This window comes from Clarias gariepinus, chromosome 25 (genome assembly GCF_024256425.1).
Source record: "Clarias gariepinus isolate MV-2021 ecotype Netherlands chromosome 25, CGAR_prim_01v2, whole genome shotgun sequence".
NCBI classification, from domain to species: Eukaryota; Metazoa; Chordata; class Actinopteri; order Siluriformes; family Clariidae; genus Clarias; species Clarias gariepinus.
In genome coordinates, this window is record NC_071124.1 from 25,550,001 (window position 1) to 25,577,098 (window position 27,098).

General features: G+C 43.7%; 3 protein-coding genes across 5 annotated transcripts in view; 1 reads left to right on the top strand and 2 right to left on the bottom strand.

Moving 5' to 3' along the window:
- The window catches only part of LOC128512792 (alpha-actinin-4), a 24,903-nt gene extending 23,373 nt beyond the window's left edge, over positions 1-1,530 (bottom strand). Inside the window, exon 1 of one of the 2 annotated variants that reach the window (XM_053486212.1) lies at positions 1,237-1,530. In XM_053486212.1, coding sequence (XP_053342187.1) covers positions 1,237-1,362 — 126 coding nt within the window. In that variant the 5' untranslated portion in view covers positions 1,363-1,530. The remainder of the gene's footprint in view (positions 1-1,236) is intronic. The other variant, XM_053486211.1, reaches the window with a different exon arrangement.
- A 9,332-nt stretch (positions 1,531-10,862) lies between these two features.
- On the top strand, positions 10,863-16,311 carry gpr184 (G protein-coupled receptor 184). 2 transcript variants are annotated; one of them, XM_053486911.1, is made up of 2 exons: positions 10,863-11,170; positions 14,403-16,311. In XM_053486911.1, exons 1-2 carry the CDS (start codon positions 11,072-11,074, stop codon positions 15,441-15,443), a joined length of 1,140 nt encoding a protein of 379 aa, XP_053342886.1. In that variant the 5' UTR covers positions 10,863-11,071; the 3' UTR covers positions 15,444-16,311. The 2 variants fall into 2 exon arrangements, with proteins under 2 accessions (XP_053342886.1, XP_053342885.1); XM_053486910.1 differs by having other exon boundaries at positions 10,864-11,170; positions 14,400-16,311.
- eif3k (eukaryotic translation initiation factor 3, subunit K) lies at positions 16,310-23,639 on the bottom strand. Its single transcript, XM_053486912.1, has 8 exons — positions 23,447-23,639; positions 21,388-21,486; positions 21,140-21,260; positions 18,551-18,625; positions 18,357-18,423; positions 16,884-16,961; positions 16,662-16,787; positions 16,310-16,415 (listed from the first exon to the last, which is right to left on the bottom strand). Exons 1-8 carry the CDS (start codon positions 23,506-23,508, stop codon positions 16,384-16,386), a joined length of 660 nt encoding a protein of 219 aa, XP_053342887.1. The 5' UTR covers positions 23,509-23,639; the 3' UTR covers positions 16,310-16,383.
- Between the last annotated feature and the right edge of the window lie 3,459 nt (positions 23,640-27,098).

Sequence of the window (27,098 nt, forward strand, 5' to 3'; positions counted from 1 at the left end):
CCGGTTACAGGTATCCCCCCCCCCCCCAGCCCGACACGGCGCTTCCTGTGGGGTTAAACCGCACTGAGACACTCCCCGTGTTCACACACACACACACACACACACACACACACACACACACACACACACAGCACTGAGCGAGCCGAGCCGGTACGAACCGCGATATTACAGAACGAACCTCGGACACCTCACACACACACACACACACAGAGTCCTCTGAGCTGTCCAGGTGCACAGGTGTGTGTTACTGTCACTACACACACACACATCACTACACACACACATCACTACACACACACACACACATCACTACACACACACACACACATCACTACACACACACACACACAACACTACACACACACACACACACACATCACTACACACACACACACATCACTACACACACACACACACACACACACACACATCACAACACACACACACACACACACACACCACAACACACACACACACACACACACACCACAACACACACACACACACACACACACACACACACACACACACACACATCACTACACACACCAAGACTCGAACCATCAACTGTCACACCTGAACACCGTCACACACACACCCCGCGGTCCGGTCCGGTCCGTCACACACACCCCGCGGTCCGGTCCGGTCCGTCACACACACCCCCGCGGTCCGGTCCGGTCCGGTCCGTCACACACACCCCGCGGTCCGGTCCGGTCCGTCACACACACCCCGCGGTTCTGCCCCTCTGAGGGAGAGACGGAGCGCCGAAAGAAAATGGAAGCTGTTCTTTACCTCAGATCGGCGCCTCAGCACTAACACACACACACACACACACACACACACTGTACTAATGTTCACTTCACACTGTTCCACTTTAACCCGAGTTCACCTGATTATCAGGGTCACCCCGGGCACACACACACACACACACACACACACACACGGCCTGGGCTTCTCCATGTTTTTCCACAACTTTTCCTGCTCAGTTAGCCTGTTAGCATGTTAGCCTGTTAGCTTACGACACACCAAGGAAAAACCGTTAGCGCCAACAACACTATTTCCAGTTTACCTCAAACAGACCGAAGATTAAACCATCTAGAGATAAAAACTGATCCGACGGACCGTCAGTCCGCTTCATCACCGCTTCATCACCGCTTTACCGCCTGACCCTGAGCCGCGCAGGCCGGAACCCGATCCCCGAGCTCTCCTACACCCCGCTCCCGGGTTTCCGCTCACCTTCCTCTGCTGCTTCTCCCAGGCCGGGTCGAGCAGCAGGTCTCGGTCCCAGTCGTTCTCCTGCTCCATGTAGCTTTGCTGCGCCGAGTACTGCGATGGATTATTCGCCGCGTGATAATCTACCATCTCAGCGGAACAACTTCTCTCACTCTTTCTCTACGGTATGGGCGAAGAAAAACAAACGGAAACGGGATATATATATATCTATATCTATATCTATATTTGTGGATTCTCTCGACGCTGTGTGTGGATCGAGGCGCAGCCTGACAGAACTCCCGCTCAGAGTGCGTCCGCTCCGGCCGAGGAAAAATGGAGGAGGAAGGCGGCCTCTTTTGGGGGCGGGGCTTAACTGTTTATGGAGCTTACAGTGAGGGGGAGGAGCTACAGCAGACTGACAGATCTTATTCTTTAATGAGCTCGTAGCTCCGCCCCGATATCGCAACGATGATGAAGCGATATTACCGTGTGATTCTCAAACTTCCTCTTTATTAACTTTTACATGTTAAAGTTTAGCTTTTATTAAATGTAAAGAAGACAAATTATTGCAATTTAGAAGAAATTTATTCTTCTTCCCTCTGAAACACTAACCAGCGGCAAGTTTGATTCAATCACAGTTAGTGACAGATTTTCATAAAAATATATACTGAAATTATTTTAGATTTCACAAATGTTTCTTTCAGGACATGAATATTAAATAATTAGCATTAAATATGTGTGAAAGAATGTGAGGTGATATTATCATCGTGTGTTTTGCTAACTTCAAACCTGGTGTTATTATTATGTATAATAAAAATATGATGAAATATTCAGAAATCCCGTCCAACACAACCCTTTATACATTCACCTGTCTGTCCATCCACTATTGTGCAGGTTTGAGACCCTCTCAGGGGACTGAAGAGGGGACTAAAGAGTCAGGGTCAGTTCGAGTCCCCCAAAGACCTGCGGCAGAACAACAGAACAACATGTTAACTTAATGCCCATAAATCAGTAGTTTCACACCAAATACATGAACAGTTCAATTCCAAGTGAACGAATTTGTAAATATGTACATTATATACAGTATATACAGTATATGTGTGTGTGTGTGTGTGTGTGTGTGTGTGTGTGTGTGTGTGTGTGTGTGTGTAAATGCTCTTACTTTCACTATTAAACACAGCTCTTTCTGTCATGCGACTTCACCAGGTGATCTCCCCTCACACTTATGGAGATCTTCGTCCTGTGAAGTTGAGGTCCAGCTCTGTCCCTCCATGCTTTATTGATGTGTTGGACATTTCTTAACCCAATTCCAGTTGACAATAATCAAACCCTTCTAAATCAACGATAAAAACATGATAATAATTGATCCATTTAACATGTTATGCTTTGTACAGTGTGTGTGTGTGTATGTGTGTGTGTAGCTGAAGCATACATAATTACAAACTTATAATATTATGGGTATGATGTAAGTGTGTCTTTTTGGAACAGTATTGGGTTTTTTCCGCCCGTGCAGCCCAAGTTTGTTTAAGTTCCGCCTTATTCTGAATCCTGAAACAGTCACAGCAGGTTACTGCAGAGACGCCTGGACACTTGGACGTTACTTGTGGGTGTTTCTTTATATCCTGAACAATTCTCCTGGTCTACCTGACTGGAGCTTTGTGTCAGACCCCCCTGATTTCTTACGTCTTTATCAAAGATAGACCACTAGAGATTGGTCATGTTTACTTGTTGTATATATTTTAACATCATTTTCCTGATTTAAGAAGTTTAAATACCTTCTCTTTCTGATTCTTTAGGGCTTCCTGTTGGCTCAGTGTGCAGTGTAGATGAAATGCACAAAGCTCTTTCAAGAGCTCAAACACTCTGTAATTACACTTAGACAAGTCACAGGTGTGGAAACCTCCCCCTTAATAGCCATTTAAACCTGTGTCTGTTAGCGTGTGTGTGTGTGTGTGTGTGTGTGTGTGTGTGTGTGTATGTGTGTGTGTGTAGTAAACTTTCGATCAGGGTCATTTGAGTGGTTTCAGTTCTCATTCTGTTTTGAAAAGGCTTCGTGTAATTATGCGATAATAACCGGCTTCACTAAACACTATCCTGAAATTATAATAAAAACTTTTCAGGATGATTGTTCATGTTTTCATTTTAAAACAAAACAAATGAGAGGGTGTGTAAACATATGAGCAGATCTGTATGTATCTGTCTGACAGTGTATTCCTGCTCAGAAGCGTCTCAGCTCATCTCTGTGATAAAGCGGAAGTGTTTCAGGCGTATTTGGGTTTATTGAACCACAGAGATGTGACTCGGGGACTTAAACACCACACACTCCGCGCTCAGCGTGTTCAGTGTTGGCTGAAATAGTCTGTGAGGTTTTCTGATATTGGGTGAACTTTCCCATGTCTCTATTGCTCTTCCTGTATCTCACAAAAGTAAGTACACCCTCACATTTCAGCAACCACCTTATTATATGTTCTGAAGGTACAATACTATAGAAATAAAACTTGGATATCCTTTAGACTCGTCAATGTACAGCTTGTATATCAGTACAGATTTACTGTCCTCTATGGTCATTGTCTCAAAGCAGCTTCACAAAATAAGAGAAAATTTATAGAAAATGTCAAAACTGTGTCCAAAGTCACAGTATTGTGTGTGAGCTGTTCTTATCTATCACGGCCTTAATCCTCCTGGACCTGGACTTCACCAGAGCTGCACATGTTGTTGCTGGGATTCTCTTCCACTCCTCCATAATGACATCACAGAGCTGCTGGATGTCACACACACGGCGCTTCAACACCTTCCACTTGAGGACGTCCCAGAGGTGCTCAATAGGGTTCAGGTCTGGAGACAAACTCGTCCACTGACACACACACATGGACATGATGTATAGGTCAGCTGTTATCACTGAGGGTGTACTTACTTTTGTCACCAGCTATTTTGACACTAATGTCTGTATGTTGAGTTATTTTCAGAGGACAGTAAATCTGTACTGATATACAAACTGCACACACAAACCTGATAACTGCTTGTGTCCTGCTTGGCGAGTGTTTGTGATACAGTAACTGGCCATGAGACGTTCACATCGCAGTGGAGGACTTACGGCCCAGAGCATGATGGGCCGCTTTAAGGACTTTGTGTCTTTTTGGTCAGCAGTGTCTTTCTCCTTGGAACTCATGATCACTAATGTTAACTGAACAGAGTGAGGAGTGCAGGTCTTTAGATGTTCTTCTGGTTCTTTGATGAGCTCCTGGGTGAGACGTCGTTGTCTCTTGGAGTGACATTCGTGTATAATGTCTCTCACTGTTGTTCACTGGAGTCTCTAAGCCTTAGACATGTCTCTGTAACCCTTTACAAACTGATACATGTCTATTACTTCATTACTGTCTCTCTTCTGTTCTTGAATTTCTTTAGGTCATGTTGCTTTTTTAGATCTTTTAGTCACTTTTTCACTTAGGGCCAGGCAGCTTCGGACAGATTATTTCCTTTAATAAGTTAAATGATAATTTAACGACTGATTCTGCGTAAAGACAGGATACACCCGGTTCTGAGCTGAGTAAGCGGAATGTGTGTGACATGGTGCCACCTGTTGGTGAAATCAGAGGGAATTGCTTTGTACTGTATCTGTTACAGTTGTTTATCGATGTTTTCTGAGAATAATTAGAGAGGGGGGAAAACTCTCTAATATCGGCGAGTATTAGCGAGTATTAGAGATCAGCTTACAGATTTACATTTACAATGTTTTCTCTCCTCTATCACACAATTCAGATGAGAAAAGGCTGGTAATTATCTGATTAGATCCCAGGGGGTGCTGGAGCTCAGAGCCCTTTGCTTCACACATGCTCACAGACCCAAAGAGGGATGGAACCCGGACCCTGGAGGTGCGAGGCCACAGTGCAGTGCTGAGACGGACTCATGAGCGCCGTGACGGGGTTGCTCTGTATTGTGAGTGCGCTTGTCACAAGCCCATGTAAGATAACACAACTGAGAGAGACAAGATGTGAACATGTGAACAGCCTCAACACTCACACTACACACACTACAGCCAGGGGCCAAAAGTTTTGAGAATGACAGAAATATCATTTTTTACAAAGTCTGAGGGCCCGTCCACACGAAGCCGGTGCGTTCCCTATCCGATCATTTTTTTTCGTGAACACGGCGTCGTCTCAAGAAATATCTGCGTACACACGAAACCACTGAAAACGGTGTAGTATATATTCCAGACCAGTATGGGGCGCTGTAATTCTGCCATAGAGATACACTATACACGGAGAAGAAGACTTTGAGCATGCGCATAACCTTCGCGCTGTATACGAACCAAGATGGTGTTGTCCATTATCGCTTGTTGCTCATAACAGTTGCATAGAAACAATAGATTTTGCTGTAATAAAGCTAGTAGGCTTTGTAGCAACACGAACACAATCAAGTAGTCCACCATTATTGTTGTTGCTGTTACGTGTGACGCAGCCGACACGTGATGCGATGACATCATCGTTTTACAAAATATATACGGATCGGCCGTACATACGAAGACGCCAGGGTGTCGTTTTCAGATTTATCCACTTTGGGACCCGGTTTAAAAAAATAGCGCTTTCAGTCTCCTAAAACGCCGGATTCGTGTGGACGAAACGCCAATACGATAAAAAATGTATACGTATACAGCGAAACGCGTCTCCGTGGGGACAGGCCCTGAGTGTTAAAGTGTAAAAAAAAAAGTGTTAAAGTGTTAAAGACTTTTATTGATAATTACATTAGGTTTATGTAAAGAGTCAGTATTTGAAGACTGATGGAAGCTCTTTTATTGTCTATTTAACTTCATGTAATCGCCAATAAAAGCCTTCGACTCTGATACCGTAATCATAACCAGAGTAACATCCGACACAAAGATCTAAAACACTGAAGCAGCAGAACTTTGTGAAAATTAATCTAAGGGGCAGCACAAACACTTTGGACGACTTTAAGCCGCGGCCTAAACCTTGGCAAAAAAGGAGCAGACGCTAGAGAGAGACACTGAGCTTTTCTTTTCCTACCCGTATAGCGGCATCCTCACCGCGCAGGGGACGAGATCCACAGTGACAGAAGACACAGAAGTCCAACTTCTCTGCGACTGCAGGACAGAAAGTCAAAACCTAATAGCTGTTAGCGAACTTGCTAATTTTTGAATAGGAGCCGACCCTGAACTTTCTCATAAATGCGCCGCCGGTCGACGTCACCATCAAACGATTATGTTTGGCCTCGATCTCGGGTCAGGATCGCCGTAACGATCTCCAGATAGACCACCACATGTAGTAATTTGTGCACCTTGTTTGAGGTGGGCGGGGTCAGGACTGAGCCACCATGCGGTCCGGGTCAGGAGTTTGAGAAGCCCTGGATATTAATAGTGATTATTATTTTATTATTAATATTATTTCAATATTTTAATATATTTAAAATATATATTTGATAAACACCAATATAAGTATTTCTAGTGAATGACATCAGCTTTATGCCATTTTCTTAAAAAAGAGAATATGCTGGAGATTAGGCCTGTAAGTGTGTGAACTTTACACCTGGTTCTTTATCTCTCTTCATCACTTCCTGCTCTCTCTCTCTCTCTCTCTCTCTCTCTCTCTGTCAACCGAAAGTTTATAATTAATAAAAGGTCTCCATCGTGACACACGTTAAGGTATAAAGGCTTATCTAACTTCATTTAATGTTCGAGTTCACGGCCCTGTGAAGCAGATTAACATTAAATCAGCTGCTCACGGTTTTAATCCTCTGTGTTTATAATCCGTCTGTAACAAAGTTAAACTGTCCTGATCAGCGGGAGAGAAGAGAGAACTCTCAGGGTCTGGAACCCGAGCCCTTTAATACCTGCTCCTCCAGCTCCTGCCCCTGGAGTGCAGACTACTAAGACTGTGTAGACTATACTGCCACCTACTGCACCAGAGTGTAACATCATGCCATCGAGACCACAGGACATTAAACCTTAGACAAGATGGGGCGCAGGTCAGGTTCCCCAGGGACTTTTTAATTTAATTTTTTTTTTCAGCATCAGTAGATTGGGGGGTTAGATCTAAATTTATAATAAACACATATCTTTTCCAATATTATTCTGCTACATATATTTACGGTCAGTTTATATTCACTGTGTGTTGCTTAATGGTGAGTCTGGGTCACACAGATTTCAGACGAGACAGACAGCACTGACGACGTCATGTCTAAACAGGGGGCGGAGCTTTTTCTTACAAAGCCCCAAAGTTATGGAATAGTCTTCCAAATAGTGTTCGGGACTCAGACACAGTCTCAGTGTTTAAGTCCAGGCTAAAAACCTATTTATTTAGCCAAGCATTTTTATAAATAGATTTGCCATAGGTAAAGGAGCAGATCTGGGGGACTCATGGACGTAGAGTATTATGGTGAACTGGTATGTTTGGATGCTGTCTTCCTCACTCTCATTGATCACTCAGGTTTGTTGATGGTGAAGTGATTGGTCGCTTTACATCACAGTTCCCCCTCATGTCTGTGTTTCCTTCTGGCTCCTCCCTTTTAGTTATGATGTCATAGTTAGTCCTGCCGGAGTCTCTGCTTGCACTCTACACTAGATATACATTCACATTATACATTGTGTGACTGTGACCAGACCTAACTGTTATCTCTCCCCTTCTGCTCTCTCTCCTGCTCTCTCTCTTTCCTCTCTCCTCCTGTCCCCCCCTTTCACTCTTTCTCTCTCTCTCTGTCGAGCTACACATGTCGTTCCTGAGCTGCCAGTGATCCAGACTCCCTCTGCCCTCCGGACCTGTCTGACCCATCCTGGTGCCCCGCTTCTGGCTGAAGATCTCGTCACATGGATGCCCCGTGTGTCTCTCTGGGATGCGTCTGGTGTCTGGGGATGATTCTCTCTACCTAGAAAATGGTTCTGGCCTTGACTGGTGTTGGCAACTGTTTCTCTGGGGACTTGACAGTTCGGTAGTTCAGGACTGGAACTTTTTACAAGTCTACCTGGGTCTTCAATAACTACCTGGACTCCATATTAACATCAATTAACATCAGCTATTATAGCTGAACTGGCTAACTCACCTTAAACACAGTATAAATGCAGATCAATCCCCGCTTTCTGTTTCACCCAGATGAGGATGGGTTCCCTGTTGAGTCTGGTTCCTCTCAAGGTTTCTTCCTATTACCATCTCAGGGAGTTTTTCCTTGCCACTGTCGCCCTCGGCTTGCTCACCAGGGACAAACTGACCATTTTGATTCATACAAATTCACATTTCATACTTTTGTTACTTTTGATTGTGTAAAGCTGCTTTGCGGCAATGACAATTGCTAAAAGCGCTATACAAATAAAATTGAATAAAAAATTGAATTGAATTAAACAGTGATCTACTTTTGTTCTCAGGTACGATTGGTTTGGATATCTGAGACGATCCGTGCCCGTTTGTTCTCACTGATCAAAATGAGCCAGAGTTTGGGGTCGAGTGTTCATGGAAACGACCCCGGGAGGCCTGAGGTGAAAAGGCCCTGAGTCAGTCTGATGGTTGGCTGTAAAACACCTTTATCTCAAGGAGAAAATATTCAGGCTAAAATATTATCGGCTAAATCCCCGAAGGATCGGCGCTAACGACGCCTCTGGTCACGACTCCAGCAAATAGAACTGAAACAGTAGAGCATTAAAAAAGGGCTTAGAACATGATGACGTATGATGATGGAGGATAAGTGAACAGATGTGCTTGAGTCCGACCCACTCGTGGCTTCACACAGTCACCAGCCCTAAATAACAAGAAGCCCACTGATGTGAATAACCGCCGCACCCTTTAACAGACCGCACAATGATGTGTTAAGTGTGTTTATCTGTTTGTTAAATCAGTGTGTTTATGTAGGAATATAATATGAAGTTTATCGCAGAGTTTACATTCTGTTTATTTTCAATAGATCTGGATCGCTGGTCGAGCTCACGCTGCTAACACACACACACACACACACACACACACCACCTCTTATTCAACACTAACACACAAAGTCTAGACCTTCATTAGGAAACTGAGTTACACCAATCACCTTTTAAAATGTCATTATTTCTAATTGAATCGCTTTATTCAACTCGACATCTTTAGATTTTAACATTTCAATGTACATTAGAAATAAGTGAAATATGAAATCATAGAAACCCAAGCTAAAGTAAAAGTACTCAGATTTAATTTGATATAAATACACACTGTTAGAGTGAGCTGTGTGCAGTAACACAGTGTGAGCCCTAGGAGGCGCTCATCATGTACACAAACACACTACAAAACACCCAGACACACCCGTCTGAGCGATCAGTGACAGGCCTGCAGTGTACAGTACGAGTGCTAGTGTGTGAGTGTGTGTGTGTGTGTGTGTCGTGCTTGGAGCTCCCTGGGACAGGCTCCACCCCCTCAACATCCCGCGACTCTACAGTAGGGCAGCTGATGGAGGTTCGGGTTTCAGAGTGTTGTTTATAACTGGAACTGCAGCAGGAAGAAATAATTCAAGCTTGTGATGAGATAATAACATATAAAACTTTTAAATTAAATGAAAGTTGTACAGTTAGCATAATGTTTTTGTGTTCCTTCACTGTGCGGCGAACGATGCGTCTCTCGAAAATAATGCAAAAGTAGGAATAATGTTTTCCTAAAGTGACATCCGTTGGTTCAACCTGCACATGTTGGACGATGCTGAGTAAAACGTACTTCCTCATAAACCTGCACGATGGTACCTGAGACTAAAGTGTCGTCACACCAAATACTGACTTGGTTTCATCATCCTGTATGTTTAGATGATCATACATCAGCATTGTGTTTGGTCTTCGTGGTGTTTAAAGCCTCCCTGCACTTATTATAACTAGCCTGAGTTATGCATTACGTTTGGCACGGGGCCAAGGCCTCATATTTACTTCATCTTATCAAGTGAAAATATCATAAATCTAATCAAATTTATCTACAATTTTATAAAATATCATTGCGGCAAAAATAATAAAACAGATTTTTAAGGTTATTTCGAGACAAAGTGTACAAAACATTTTAAGCCAAATTTTTAAAAATAACTTCTTTGGCAGATAATTTTATTTCTTTCAAAAACTAATTCCTTAAATCTAATAAAATTATCAGCCAACTGGACAAGAACATTTTACTTACATTTAAACTTTAGTCAAATTAGTCTAGAAGTAATAATAAGGAATTAGAATAATCTTATATTAGTCTTGTTGTAATATAAGTTTAATGTTATAAAGTGTAGATGAATTGAGCTTCACTCCTGGACTATATAGACATTTTTGTCAGTTTAAACTGTAACTGACTTCCTGTGTGTGATTCCCCTTCGTGTGTGTGTGTGTGTGTGTGTGTGTGTGTGTGTGTGTGTGTGTGTGTGTGTGTGAGTGTGTGTTGATCTAAATCCCCACATCTGTTCTCGGGAAGTGCTGAAGTTTCCAGAGTGTGTAGACGAGCTTTAGTGGAAGATTCCGTCTCAGGTGATGCTGATGTTTATTTCACTGTTTTGCCGTTTCACACACTTACTCCCCCCCCCCCCCATCCTCTCCCCCCAAACCGCCACCACACTACACACACACGCGCACAGGAACACACACACACACATGCTGTACCACATGCACTGCAGCCAGACTGCAAACACGCTTCACACTGGAGATCTACGTGCGTGTGTGTGTGTATGAGTGTGTGTGTGTGTGTATGAGTGTGTGTGTATGAGTGTGTGTGTGCCATGACGTCTCTTCTGTGTTTCGTTTTGCCTCGTGCGTTGATTTCATCACAGTTCAGTCTTTGGTGAAGGAGGAGAGACTCTCACTTCATCTGCTCTTACTGAGACTGTGTGTGTGTGTGTGTGTGTGTGTGTGTGTGTGTGAAGTGTGACTTTAATGCTGTGGTTCTCCTTCGGAACTGGACGCGACTGGAACACACTGGAGTGTGAGATGGACGCAGCGAAGGCGACGTCTCGTCCTGATACACAGACACAGGTCAGATATCATCCAGTTTACTCACCGCTAATACACACCACTGAGGATGGACAGTGTGTGTGTGTGTGTGTGTGTGTGTGTGTGTGTGTGTGTGTGTCACTATTGATGGTGTCACACGGTGAGTTTTACACTGTTTACTCTTCAGGACGACTATATTCAGTGTGTGTGAGGAACCTGTGATTAACATGCGTGAGTGTGAGCACTGCTGCTCCATAACCAGACGGACGTCTCAGGGGACAGACGGAGAGACACAGTGGAGGAGACGGAGGAGACGGAGGAGACGGAGGAGACGGAGGAACAGAAAACTCCACGTTCTCTCAAACACACCGTCGTTTATCATCACGTACGACATCAGAGGAAGAATGAATTATTCTGTGTTTTATAGAGAGAGAGTCTGTGTGTTCGTACTTAAATCAGAAGAAACAGAGCATCACACACACACACGTACACACACACGTACACACACACACACACGTACACATACACACACACACCTCTGGTGTATTCACAGTGTACAGTTTCTTACAAAAATCTGAAATCCCCCAGTTTCACTTCGGGTTCAGAGACATTTCTCTCTCTCTCTCTCTTACACACACACACACACACACACACACACACACACACATACACACACACACACACACACACACACACAGAGGAAGTGATTTTTAAAAATTCCATCAGTTTCATCTACAGATATCTTCATTAGCATCTACACACACACACACACACACACACACACACGCACGCACTGCACAAGACCTTTATCAGAACTGTGTTTCTCTGGGTTTTGGGGTTTCCTCTACACACACACACACACAAACACTGCAACCTCGCGGCCGGGCTCAGGGTGTGTGTTCACGTCACGGGTCCGAGACATCAGGAGGAGGTGAGATCGGGACCAACGGCGTCCTCGGGTTCGGATCGAGTCAGATACATCAGTGTCTAGACGAGACATCATCAGTACCGTCTGTCTGCCAAAATCTGTGTGTGTGTGTGTGTGTGTGTGTGTGTGTGGCCCATTCTAATCTCATCCTCTGACCGAGAGCGCTATAGCGATACAGTAGGAGTACGGAGGGTAATGATAACCTGCACGCTGGGCTGTAGGGGTGTGTGTGTGTGTGTGTGTGTGTGTGTGTGTGTGTGTGTCTCCTCTCCGTCCTGATGCTCGTTTGACCTTCAGCAGTTCGTCCTTATGAGGTCTACAGCCCTAAATGCTGAGAGCTGACTGGCTGATTAGATATTCACATTAATGAACGGGTGTACCTAATAAACACACACACACACACACACACACACACACACAGTGTGTTGGAATAATAATGAGAGTTGTTGAATGTGTGTGTTTTCTCCTCCTTCAGCCCTAATGTACGTCTGACTCAGTAACGTGTTTCACACACACAGTTCCCTCTTTATCACACTGACGTTAATAAACTGCTGTGTGTGTGTGTGTGTGTGTGTGTGTGTGTGTGACTTGCTAGCAGACACAAAACCACAACTTTATAACTTTACCAAGTTCCTGTTGTTATAAGTGTGTGTGTGTGTGTTACAGTCTGGGAGCTTCTGTATTAAAGTGACTAGTGAGCTTTTTCTAGGTTCTTCTTACTGTACTGCTGGGCGTGGCTAGTGTAACTTCAGGGCGTGGCTAGTGTAACTTCAGGGCGTGGCTAGGGTAACTTCAGGGCGAGACTAGGGTAACTTCAGGGCGAGACTAGGGTAACTTCAGGGCGTGACTAGGGTAACTTCAGGGCGTGGCTAGTGTAACTTCAGGGCGTGGCTAGGGTAACTTCAGGGCGTGGCTAGTGTAACTTCAGGGCGAGACTAGGGTAACTTCAGGGCGTGGCTAGGGTAACTTCAGGGCGAGACTAGGGTAACTTCAGGGTGTGGCTAGGGTAACTTCAGGGCGTGGCTAGTGTAACTTCAGGGCGTGGCTAGGGTAACTTCAGGGCGTGGCTAGTGTAACTTCAGGGCGAGACTAGGGTAACTTCAGGGCGTGGCTAGGGTAACTTCAGGGCGTGGCTAGGGTAACTTCAGGGCGTGACTTTTGTTCAGTGGTGATGAGATCAGATCAGACAGGAAGTGATGGAGCGGCTCTTCCTGTGTTCATTGTGTTCCATTGTATTTTCTCTCCGGAGCTCCTCACAGTCATTAAACTTTTCCAGTTCAGCCACACACACACACACACACACACACACACACACACAGACTGAAAGCACTTTGAGCCCATCGCCCCTCACTGTCTGCCGGAGTGTGTTTGTGGTGTTTATCTCCGGCATTACAGAATTCCCAGAAGACTTCAATCGATTTTCTGTAATGGTCCTGGAGCCGAATCCTGGCGTCTCATCGCTGCTACACAAACACACACTGGGGTACAGAGAGTCACAGAGTCAGGGTTCGGTCTTCACACACACACACACACACACACACACACACATGCGTGTGAGGAAATATGGTGATTGTCATTTACATTTGCATCAAGTTCAAGTTGATGCAAATCTAAATGACGATCACCACATTTTCTCACACGCGTGTGTGTGTGTGTGTGTGTGTGAGAGAGAGAGAGACAGAACCAAAATCAATAAGCTCTTGCCAGTTTGATTTAATGGAAAACTAAAATAGAAGGCTTCTTCTGTTAATGTGCAACATCAGCTCTGATATTCTGAGACGTTTGATTAATAATGTAGAATATTTCTGTACAAACACACAGAATGTTTACACTCAGCCTCGTCCATAAAACTGTTCATCTGATCCCAGACCAGCTCTAATGGTCTCATACTGGTCTCTCTCTCTCTGTCTCTAATCAAAAACGTATAACATCGATATTAACAACATGTGAACAGTAGTGATATTAAACTGTAGTTAGTTGGTGAGATTCGGGGGGGGTGTCCGCTGTCTCACTGTCTCTCAGGCTTCTGGTGATTTGGAAAAATGTTACACACACGCGATTTTGAATTGAAGATGGAAGGAGGAAGTGCAGCTCTGTCTCAACCTCGCGGCTCATACACTGAGCACACACACACACACACACACACACACACACACAGAGTCCTCGCTCTCTGTGCTCCAGGTTCTCCTGTCTCTGCCTGTCTCCACATCCAGACGGTGTTCCTCAGCCTGTACCTGCTCAGGTTCTGTCTCTGCTTGGTGTCTCTAACGGTGAAGAATGTGTGTGTGAGATAAACATCATCTCTCTTTTGTTTAGCTAACTGTTGTTGTTTGTTTTTATCAGCAGATGAACGTCTCAGGGAATCAGACGCAGAACAGGACGTGTGTAAACATTGAGGAGAGTCCGATTAGCGACTTGCTAGTAGGCATCTACATCACCGCGCTGGTGCTGGGCCTGGTGTTTAACCTTCTGACGGCGTGGCCCATCATCCAGCAGATCTGCAAGAAGAACGTGCTGGGCGTCTACCTGCTCTGCCTGTCCGTCTCAGACGTCCTGTACATCCTCACCATGCCGCTGTGGATCCTGTACTACTCCAACGACCACCACTGGACGCTCCACCCCAAGCTGTGCAAGCTGGCCGGCTTCGTCTTCTACTCCAACATGTACATCAGCATCTACCTGCTGTGCTGCATCTCCATCGACCGCTGCCTCGCCGTCACCTTTCCTCTGAAGATCAAGACTTTCCGGCGGTACAGGTACGCCTGGGTCATCTCTGGGTTCATCTACGTCATCACCACCAGCCTGCACTTGGTGGTAATCGCAAAAGACAACTTGGACCCTCTGGATGACCACAAGCGCTGTTACGAGACGTATCCCATGACGGAGCCCATGTCCCTGTTTAACCTCCTGCGCGTGGTCATCGGCTTCCTGCTGCCGCTGCTGGTGTTGGCCGTGTGCTACTTTCAGATCTTCAGGAAGGTGAAGAAGAGCGTAGGCCTGGACGATCAGGGCAAGCGCAAGGTCAAGCTGCTGTCCGTGGGAGTCATCGCCATCTTCTCCATCTGCTACGCGCCCTACCACATCCAGCTGCTCGTGCGCTCCATCGCTTTTAACACCTTACAGTTTACGGATTACTGTAAGTTTGAACAAGATCAACACTTTTACTTCTCTTTCACTCTGGCCATGTCGAGCCTGAACAGCATGGTCGACCCGCTGCTCTACGTCTTGGTGAGTAACGGGATGCGGGAAAGCGTGTGGATCTGCTGCGGCAGCAAAAGCTCCACAGGAACCTTCACCAGCAGGAAGTGTGAAAAGACTCAAACAGAACGGAACTCGCCCCAGTTAACGGGAACTTCCAGTGAGATTACAGTGAGATTAGCGAGGTGACCTTTAACCTTTAGCCTCTGACTACAAGCAGATGCCGCGTCACCGTCCGCGCTGTGTATTAAAGAGAGCAGTTTTGTTTGAAACACTGGTGGATAGAATTTGATTGGTCTCCTGATGTGTCAGTCACATGACCTCTTTCTATGTAAAGATTTGGGGCTTGTTAGTGTTTTTATAACAAAAAGTACCGAGAGATTCAGGAAAGAAGTCTGAAAAGGAGCTGAGAAGAGCTGGTACAGTTCATTTTCCTGCAGTGGATACAGGAGTGAGTGTGACTAAGTGTGTGTGTGTGTGTGTGTTCACTGTATATTGTGATGAACCAGCGTGTTGAGTATACTTCAGTAAAAAAAACATCATGACTGATGATAAAAGACTGCAGAAGTGCAGACAGGGGAACTTCCTGTTTACTGACGAACGTGTCACACCCTGACGTGAACGCAGCACAAATACATCGCGTGTGAACCAGACAGACGTGTTCAGGAGATTTTAATCTTATTTTTTGTGTTCATGTGTTAATCTGAACACTATCCTCCTGATGAAGGATGGACTTACACTTTCTAAAATCCTTTAAATCTCTCCTACACACAAGTCTAAATTCTCAGCTCCATGTGGCTCTTATTTATTAAAAATAATGTTTTTGCTTCATTCATTTTTATAAACTTTTAAAATGTTAAGAATTTTAAATATCACTATTTAAATAAGTGTAAAATGAATCTCTCTAAACTCCAAATAAACTCCATGTTTCTTTGTGTGTGTGTGTGTGTGAGACAAAACACCATGTATATGCACCTGCTGCAGTAATGGAGATGTGTGTAAAGCGCCCTCTGCTGCCTGAGAGAAAAATTACAATAAAACAACAACAATTTATTTCCCAAAATGTTTATTGTTTAATTTTTTCTGTGTGTGTGTGTGTGTGTGTGTGTGTGTGTGTGTGTGTGTGTCTTCACTGCGATGTAGCCATGATACTGGACACACCTGTGGAGTAAACAGAGGAAAAATCACAACTCATCTGCTGCTCAGACTCATCACACCCTCAGGCCTGGCAGTGTGTAGCCACACATCACACACACACACTATCCACACACTCTCTCTCACGCACAATCATGCACACACACACACACACACTTCAGTGTATTACTTATTGATTATTGTAACAGTAAACAAATTTTAAGGTTTGAGTGAAGCGTGTGTGTGTGTGTGTGTGTGTGTGAGGAGCCTCACTATCGAAGTCGATCTTCTCCACGATGTTTTTGGGTTTAACGCTCTCCTCCTGATTGTAGATGAAGATCCGACCATCAGCATCCTCCATCCACCCGTATTTATTCATCCACACCTTCACCTGAGTGTCTGAGTGGGGGGGGGGGGGGAAGGGGGTGTAATTCTGGATTAATTCTGGAATTAATCCAAAATAAGTGTGTGTGTGTGTGTGTGTGTGTTAGTTACCAAGTGGGTCTCCCAACATCTCTGCTAGCAGCCGGTGCTCGATGGTCTGATATGTGATTCCTACAACATGACAGATAACTAACACACACACACACACACACATATCATTAGGTAACACACATAGTCAGGTATCCATATACTTATAAAGGTGTGTGTGTGTGTGTGTGTACGCTGGAGGAGGAGGAAGTACAGTATGAAAGATTTTAAATGGTTCGTCTAAACACACAAAAAGTAACTGATGTCACTTCCTGCCCCCTGCTGGTGAGTGTAGTGCAGCAGTGTGTGTGTGTGTGTGTGTACAGCTGGGGGCAGAGCTTTTTCTTACAAAGCCCCAAAGTTATGGAATAGTCTTCCAAATAGTGTTCGGGACTCAGACACAGTCTCAGTGTTTAAGTCCAGGCTAAAAACCTATTTATTTAGCCAAGCATTTTTATAAATAGATTAGCCTTAGGTAAAGGAGCAGATCTGGGGGACTCATGGACATAGAGTATTATGGTGAACTGGTATGTTTGGATGCTGTCTTCCTCACTCTCATTGATCACTCAGGTTTGCTGACGGTGAGGTGATTGTTTGCTTTACATCTCAGTTCCCCCTCATGTTTGTGTTTCCTTCTGGCTCTCCCTTTTAGTTATGATGTCATAGTTAGTCCTGCCGGAGTCTCTGCTTGCACGCTACAGTTAATATACATTCACATTATACATTGTGTGACTGCGACCATACCTAACTGTTATCTCTCCTTCTCTTCTTCTCTTTCCCCCCCTCTTTCTTTTTCCTCTCTCCTCCTGTCCCCCCCTTTCACTCTTTCTCTCTCTCTCTGTCGAGCTACACATGTCGTTCCTGAGCTGCCAGTGATCCAGACTCCCTTTGCCCTCCGGACCTGTCTGACCCATCCTGGTGCCCCGCTTCTGGCTGAAGATCTCGTCACATGGATGCCCCGTGTGTCTCTCTGGGATGCGACTGGTGTCTGGGAATGATTCTCTCTACCTAGAAAATGGTTCTGGCCTTGACTGGTGTTGGCAACTGTTTCTCTGGGGACTTGACAGTTCGATAGTTCATGACTGGAACTTCTTACAAGTCTACCTGGGTCTTCAATAACTACCTGGACTCCATATTAACATCAATTAACATCAGCTATTATAGCTGAACTGCCTCCCACCCTACACACTGTATAAATGCAGATCATTTACTGCTTTTTGTTTCACCCAGATGAGGATGGGTTCCCTGTTGAGTCTGGTTCCTCTCAAGGTTTCTTCCTCTTACCATCTCAGGGAGTTTTTCCTTGCCACTGTCGCCCTCGGCTTGCTCACCAGGGACAAACTGACCATTTTGATTCATACAAATTCACATTTCATACAAACCTAAATAATTCTTTTGACTATGTAAAGCTGCTTTGCGGCAATGAAAATTGCTAAAAGCGCTATACAAATAAAATTGAATTGAATTGAATTGTGTGTGTATAAATACTTTACATACATTTACGAACAGAGTCCTCAAAGCCTGTGATCCCATCGATCAGCTCCCTGTTCTCCTCTAGACTCGCCTGCAACAGACACACACACACACACAGAGAGACACAGACACACCTCAGAATGAAAAAGCTTCAACAAACATGTATATTAAGGAGGTGTTGTTAAAGGTGTGTGTGTGTGTGTGTGTGTGTGTGTTACCCAGAAGCTCTGGAAGTGACAGGTCTCCAGCAGGTTGCCGAGGTAGAGGATCTGTCTGATTGGTCGCTCCTCTTGCTGTGGGTGTGGCTAAAGAAACTTGTGCAGAAGTAGACAGTGTGTTTACAGTGTGTGTGTGTGTGTGAGATGTGGAGTGCTCATATCTTTGATCACGTCTCTCCAGCAGCACTACTGAGCGCACCGTGACCGTGCCTGCCCCCTGCTGGTAGACTGTAGAGCAGCAGGGCTCACGCTCAGGTCTATAACCATAAATGATTGTTTACAGCGCCTTGCAGAAGTATTCACACCCCTTGAACTGTTCCACATTTTGTCAGGTTACAGCCACAAACATAAATGTATTTTATTAGAATTTCACGTGATAAACCAACAATATTTTTATTGCTTTTAAACAAAGACATAAAGCAAACATGTAGTGAGCATTTCAAGGTACACTAGTACAGTACACCCTACATCCTCACTCCACCCGTCCCCAACTCCCTACCAGCCTTACGTGTCTAAAAAACCAGGCATATTTAAAGAAAAAAAAGAAAGAAACAAAAACATGGAGCTGATCTGAGTTTTGTGTGCACAGAGAGGAGCAGGTGAACTCACCCTGGACATTTATAATTCATTTCACAGACTTTTGGTCATTACATTTTCACATTCATGCATTTGTGCACAACTCTCCAGACATTTCAATTTAAATTCGATATCAATTTCCCTAAAAGTTTTCATGGTTTCCATATTTGTACAGCCATATTGTCTACATTTTGTACAGGTAGGTTTTTAATAATCTTGATTTTAAGGTCACATATGTGGTCATATAAGCATTTTACTGCATATTTCCAACTGTAGGTGACAAATAAAATTTTTATTTGAATGAAAAACCCAACCGCTCAAACAGGAAGGGGATTAAACTATAAATGTATATGAAAATAGTGAACTCGGCCTCCACACCTGTTGAGATTTCAAGTCTGAATCACAGATTGAAGAGTTTAAGGTGGAGGTGGGTCTGCATCAAGGATCGGCTCTAAGCCCCTTTTTGTTTGCTCTGGTGATGGACAGGATGACAGATGAGGTAAGACAGGAGTCCCCATGGACTATGATGTTTGCAGATGACATTGTGCTTTGTAGCGAGAGCAGGGAACAGGTGGAGGAAAATTTCTCAACAAGAATCGATTTGGGTAGAAACTAGAGAGAGAGAGAGAGAGAAACTTTAGAGAAATGAGCCCTGTGTACAACCTTAAACTGTAATAAAGAGCGGCGGCACATAAGGAGGTTCAGTTGACAAGCTCGAGGATTAAGTTCCATGTGTCATGTGATAGTGTCAAATTTAGGGCTTTTTTCCTAAGCAGTTTTAATCTTTTTTGCTCAGCGCGAACAAACTGAGGAGAACTCGTAGGTACATTTAGTGCCAATGAAGTGTTTTACTTGCAAATATATAAAAAAGTGAGACATTTGTGATTAATAGACGTATATAAGTGATTAAGACATTGGACTACGGTTTGGAAGGCCACAGGTTTAAACCTCACAACCATCAAGTTACCACTGTTGGGCCCTTGAGCGAGGCCCTTAACACTTAACTGCTTGTCCTCTGAGGACTCGTGACTGCAGTCACTCGATAGTTCAGGACTGGAGTTTCCTACAGTCTACCTGAGCCTCCAATAACCAACTGGACTCCATATGAACTTCTCCACATCTCCTGGTATACTGAACCTCCAGCCTCCTAACACACAGTATCTGTGCAGATCAATCCCTGCTATCCGTTATCGCCCAGATGAGGATGGGTTCCCTGTTGAGTCAGGTTCCTCTCAAGGTTTCTTCCTATTACCATCTCAGGGAGTTTTTTCCTCAGCACCGTCACCCTCGGCTCGTTCATCAGGGATGATCTGATCATTCTGACTCACACACACTCACATCTCATACACACTTAAATAATTATTTGATTGTGTGAAGCTGCTTTGCGACAATGACAACTGTTAAAAGTGCTACACAAATAGCTCTGGATAAGGGCGTCGGCCAAACGCCTAAATGTAAACCTTTCACACCGCTGTTATAAAGATCGTTACAAAGCCTGATGTCCAGACTCCACCGATCCTGAAACTCTGAATCATGTAAAGAAGGTTGGATACGGTGGGACTGGAGAGGAAGATTTAAAAGTTTTTTTACTAATAAAAATCTCAAAAGTGTGGTGTGCATTAGTATTCACCCCCCTGAGTCAGTACTTTGCAAAAACAGCTCTCTCTGTAATAACAGCTGCAGGTTTGTGTCTACCAGCTTTGCACATCTACAGACTGAATGTTCTGACCGTCAGGGGGGATGGAAAGCGTCTGTGAACAGCAGTTTTTAAGTCTTTACAGAGTCTTATCTGGAATAAGGACTGCACTCTGGACTGTTCTAACACATGGACAGGCATGACACAGGACGATGGTGACGGTGACCGAATCCCCCAATCACTCAGAGGAATCCATCACTTCACACTGATGTGACACTGCGGCTGTAACCTGACTAAATGTGGAACAGTTCAATGGCTGTGAATACTTTTGGAAGGCACCGTGTAGCAGTGTGTGTGTGTGTGTGTATAAAGGATACATGAGGCTGATCGATCATACACTTGCACAAAGTGAAGTCAGTGTGTGGGAGGTTCGTTAATGCCTTCAGCAGGATCTGTGATGTCACGCTGGTCTGGAAGTAGGCGGGGTTAAACTGGTACCTACACACACACACCAAAAATCTTATTCCAATGCAATCCAAACCTAATCTCAGCATCAGATCTGTGCTGATATTAATGAAACATCAGTGTGTGTGTGTGTGTGTGTGAGAGATTAAACCCAGCTCACAGTTTGAGCACTGCGAGGTTGGCCTCCAGGTCGTAGGCGTTCTCTCTCGCCTGAGTCTCGACATATCGCTCCAGTGTGGAGAGATTCTCCGGGTTATACCTGCAGAACACACACACACACACACCCCTGATTATAGCATCATGAATGGAACTGTGTGTGTGTTTAAAAATATGGCTGCGAGACAGAAACATCTGACAAGTGATTTTGTTTTTTACATTTACATATTTTAAATTTTCCACAAATCCACACACAGACTATCCACACACTCACACTAATCACTACTGTAACGCCATCTCTCTTTCACACACACACACACACACACCATGTTGTTCAAGTTCTTTATATTACCCAGGAATGCCGCCAACAAATATTGAAAAAAAATTATAAAGAAGAAAAGAAAAAAAGGAGAAAAAAAAACGTAAACTTATTTAGTGGACGTTTTTATAATGTGTATATTATTGTTTTCCCAAAATGTATATCATAAAGGTCTGATTGACTAATATAATCTTCCATGGTGTTGATATATTATTTGCACTCCAGTCTATAGACCTGCTCCTGCCACGCCCTTTTCCATCCCACATCCTGCTCGTTAGTGACAGATGAGTGTGCCTGCCATCACATGTGAGAGTGATTTCAATTAGGCTATAAGGGCATCAAACACACAACCTTGCCATTAACTGACAATTTTAGCACACAGTCACTTTATCACATATCACTGCACTGGTGTTACATTTTACAACATAATTCTGTATAATTTATATATTTAGATTATATTGTATATAATTTATATTATAGTCTTCTTAGTATTATTTTTATTTTGTACATACTTATTCCTTCAGTCTTAATTTATTTCTTCTTAAAAGAAAAACAGTCTGGAGTTTGTTGCAACTGCATTTCACTACTTTTGTACTTGTACAACCATGTATGTGACAAATAAAATTCTTAAATCTTGAGTGTGTGTGTGTTCATGTGCTTCTGTCAGACAATACTAACAGGACATAAGGAATTTTTGCATATGAGTAAAACAAAAGGTTTTGTCTCTACATTGGTCAGAAATCACTCTTTCAATGATACATTTATTCATTTATACACTGAAGGACCAGAAACCAGTCTCAGAAACATTTCTGTCGGTCGGTCTGGTCAGATTTCCTCACAGCGTCACTCAAAACTGTCTAGACTGAATCTCCTGCAGTCCTTAGATCTCTACCTGAAGTTTAATCTGCACCATCAGTGAATCTAAATGTGGAGTAAAAGTGATGTTATGAACAGTTATGTGTGGGATTTAATAATCTACTGTAAAATAATCTACTAATGCGCTACTGTCTCAATGTAAACAAACACCTGCACCAATAGATATTAATTAGAAAAGATAAAGTGAATATTTTGACTGGGATTAGTTCATATTTTCACTTTGGCTGAAATAACAGCGCTGAAGTGGTATAAGTGAATTTTAACACGCTGGAGTGGTTTTAAGACAAAACTTCATCTTTATCCTTTTATCTACTTTTTCCATTTCTCATCTGTGATTCACTCTCCGATTACCGAACAGGGAGTGTATTTGTCTGAGCACCAAAGAAGGACAACTTAGTGTAAACAAGGCGTAAACATAAACTTCTCTAACAGTCTCTTTCACACTGATTACAAGATAAAATGTCAGTAGATTTAAAATCTTGCCGTGAACTAAGAATTTTTTTTTTTTTTACAATTTCCTAATATTTATTCACCAAACCACCAATACTATAAAACATTACACCAACAAAATCATGTGAAATTTCAGTTTAAAATCACTAAGTTGTTCATCTTTGCTGCAGACAGACAGACATGTACATGAGCTTCAACCTGAAATAATAATAATAATAATAATAATATCAGTGGTTACAGTGAAGATTATTTTGATATTTTACCTGTTTATATAAACTCTTTACCCCTCAGTGACCGACACTAACACTAGTTATTAAGATAAACTCCAGCGCACGCGCGCGCGCTCTCCCTCTCAGTGTGTTGAACAGTGTTAGCATTAGCCTGTTAGCATTAGCCTGTTAGCTCACGGTTCACTCACCTGTCGATTCCTCTCAGAAGTTTAGCGACGTTAGCGCGCATCTGCTCAAATGACGAGCTCATGGTGACGGTCACCTGCCGCTGAGACTCGGTACCGGGGATTAACACACACACACTCCGCACGTGGAGACAGGAACCGAGGGGCAAACGGCACCGGAAATCAGCGGAAAAGACCGGAAACAGTCCGACAGCGTGAACAGTCCGGGGGGAAACAAACAGCTGTGGTACTGTGATACTGTGACCGCTTCGGATTTACCTGAAGAAATTCATCATCAGAGCTGCGAACTCTACATAAAGCTTAGAGGGAGAGTCTCTCTTACACACACACACACACACACACACACACACGACGCCCCAACTGCGCATGCCCAGTGATTTTCTCTTTAACCCCAGGGTTAGATTAGATTAACTCCACTGCATTACTCTAATTCCTGCTGCTACATTAATGAACGTTTACTGTTTCTACCTCAACTCACCACCTCAACACCAACTCATCACCTCAACACCACCTCAACACCAACTCATCACCAACTCATCACCTCAACACCACCTCAACACCAACTCATCACCACCTCAACACCAACTCATCACCTTAACACCAACTCATCACCTCAACACCACCTCAACACCACAGCACCCCCTCAACACCAACTCATCACCTTAACAACACCTCAACACCACCTCAACACCAACTCATCACCTTAACACCAACTTATCACCTTAACACCAACTCACCACCTCAACACCAACTCATCACCTCAACACCAACTCATCATCTCAACACCTCATCTCTTTAATCTGGCATACGCGTAACTCATCCCATAACCTCATACTTCAGTACATCTATCCTGAATGGCAACTACGCTAATTCTCTCCATCTGTTCTGTATTTTTCTACCTATCCCGAGGCATCTGGAGATTGTACCAGCTTCAGTAGACAAAGGCCAACCCTGTGAGGATCCTGAGGCATCCAGTGAAGGACCAGCTCCAGCTGAATTCTGCCTTATTATGATTGGAGCTACACATCCTGCTCCTGTGCTCCCAGTGATCCAGACCCCATCTGCCCTCTGCACCTACTAACTCCCTGTGCTGAACTGGACTTCATGTTAATTTAAAGAACTCCTGTTATATTGTACTCTCAGCTGCACAACACACATGATGTTATATTATCTCTATCTGTTATCACCCAGATGAGGATGGGTTCCCCGTTGAGTCTGGTTCCTTTCAAGGTTTCTTCCTATTACCATCTCAGGGAGTTTTTCCTTGCCACCATTGCCGTCACCCTTGGCTTGCTCATCAGAGACATTTCATTCATCATTCATTCATCTCATTATTATCTAGACACATTTTTCTTACAAATACACACTTCCAAATATTTTCTTTTCTAAAAACTTCTTTCATTTTTGTGAAGCTGCTTTGAGACAATGACCATTGTTAAAAGCGCTATATAGAGAGTCCTGAAATCTTGTGCTCCCCAACTATGTGGTGTCCTCCAGTACCTCTTTAGCCTAAGCCTGTCTCTGCAAAAAGTCCCTGCACTGTGGAAAACATCATGCATTGTGCCAGTACCCAAAACACCACGTCCTTGTGCCCAGAACGATTTCAGGCCTGTTGCTTTGACATCGCACATTATGAAGGTGTTCGAGAGACTGATCCTGGATACACTACGTCCCCTGGTGAAGTCCTCTCTGGACCCTCTTCAGTTTGCCTATCAGCCGTTCATTGGAGTCGATGACGCCATAATACACCTGCTACATCGTACCTACTCTCACCTTGACAAGCCTAGGACCACAGTAAGGATGATGTTCTTTGACTTCTCCAGTGCCTTTAACACCATCCAACCGGCAGTACTGGGGGAGAAATTAATGAACATAAACATTGACACCCGCTTGGTTTCCTGGATCATGGACTATCTGACCTGCTGTCCCCAGTATGTCCGACTACAGAACTGTGTGTCCGAGACTTTGATCTGCAGCACTGGAGCTCCACACGGGACGGTACTGTCTCCTTTTCTTTTCACCCTATATACATCTGACTTTAGATATAACTCAGAGTCATGCCACCTGCAGAAGTTCTCTGACGACTCTGCGGTTGTTGGGTGTGTAAAGGAGGGTGACACCTCTGAGTACCAGTCTGTGGTGGATGACTTTGTTTCCTGGTGTGAGCGTAACCACCTACAACTAAACATCAGGAAAACAAAGGAGATGGTTGTAGACTTTAGGAGAAGCAAGACCCCTGTGACTCCTATATCTGTAAAGGGAGAGACAGTGGACATGGTCTCTGAATACAAATATCTCGGAGTCCATCTGGACAACAAACTTGACTGGTCACTCAACACAATAGCACTCTACAAGAAAGGACAGAGTCGGTTGTATTTTCTTCGAAGGCTCAGGTCTTTTAACGTCTGTAACACCATTCTGCGGATGTTCTATGAAACCGTTGTGGCGAGGGTCATTTTTTACGCTGTGGTCTGTTGGGGTGGTAACATTAGGGTGTCTGATAAGAACAAACTGGACAAGTCAATCACAAAGGCCGGATCGGTGCTAGGCATGGAGCTTGACTCTGTGGATGTAGTAGCAAAGAGGAGGATTCTATCCAAAGTACAATCCATTTTGAACAATCCTTCTCACCCGCTATACAGTGTCCTTGCTGAACAGAGGAGCAGTTTTAGCCAGAGACTGATTACTATCAAGTGTTCCACAGAGCGCCACAGGAGATCCTTTCTCCCAACAGCCATAAAAATTTACAACTCTTCCCTGTAACTCATACACACATGTATGTGGATTTTTCACTAACTGTTACACAACAGGACATTATCACATACCATATTAAAAATATAACTACTGCAATACTACTTCCCGAGAAAATATGTAATACAAGATCACACACAATAATACAATATTACATATATAATACAATAGTATTGTTACATAAACAATACTAGATTACTGTGCAATACTTACAAGTGGCCCTGAGTCATATTCTTATGGTACTTACTATTTTAAGACTTTAAAATTTTTTTTTTTTTTTAAGATTATTATTATTATTATTTATTACCTTTATTCTTTATTACCTTTCTTAGTTAACAACTGTGAGCACCTGTAACCAAGCAATTTCCCTCTGGGATTAATAAAGTTATTTGAATCTTTGAACCTAAATACAATTGAATTGAATCAACACCACAGCACCAACTCATCACCTCAACACCACAGACTATTATCTTTTGTCGTGTTTGTGGCACCGTCACTTTGTTGCTTTTATTTGCACGTGCACTTTATGTTGTCTGTAAAAAAAATTATATATATATATATATAGTCTCTGTGGGTTAGTTAGTTAGTTTTTGTTACTGTATGTTGCATGTAGCACCTTGGTCCTGGAGGAACATCGTCTCATTTCACTGTGTACTGTAACTGTATATGGTTAAAGGGACAATAAAGCATACTTGAACTTTGCACCTTTAGTGTTCAGGTTCGATTCCCACCTCAGGTCTGTGTGTGGGGAGTTTGGATGTTCTCCCCGTGCTTTGTGGGTTTCCTCCGGGTACTCCAGTTTCCTCCCGCAGTCCAAAGACATGCTGATTAGGTTCACTGACGTTCCCAAATTGCCCCTAGTGTGTGTATGTGTACAGTAAGTGTGTGCGCGCCCCTGTGTTCT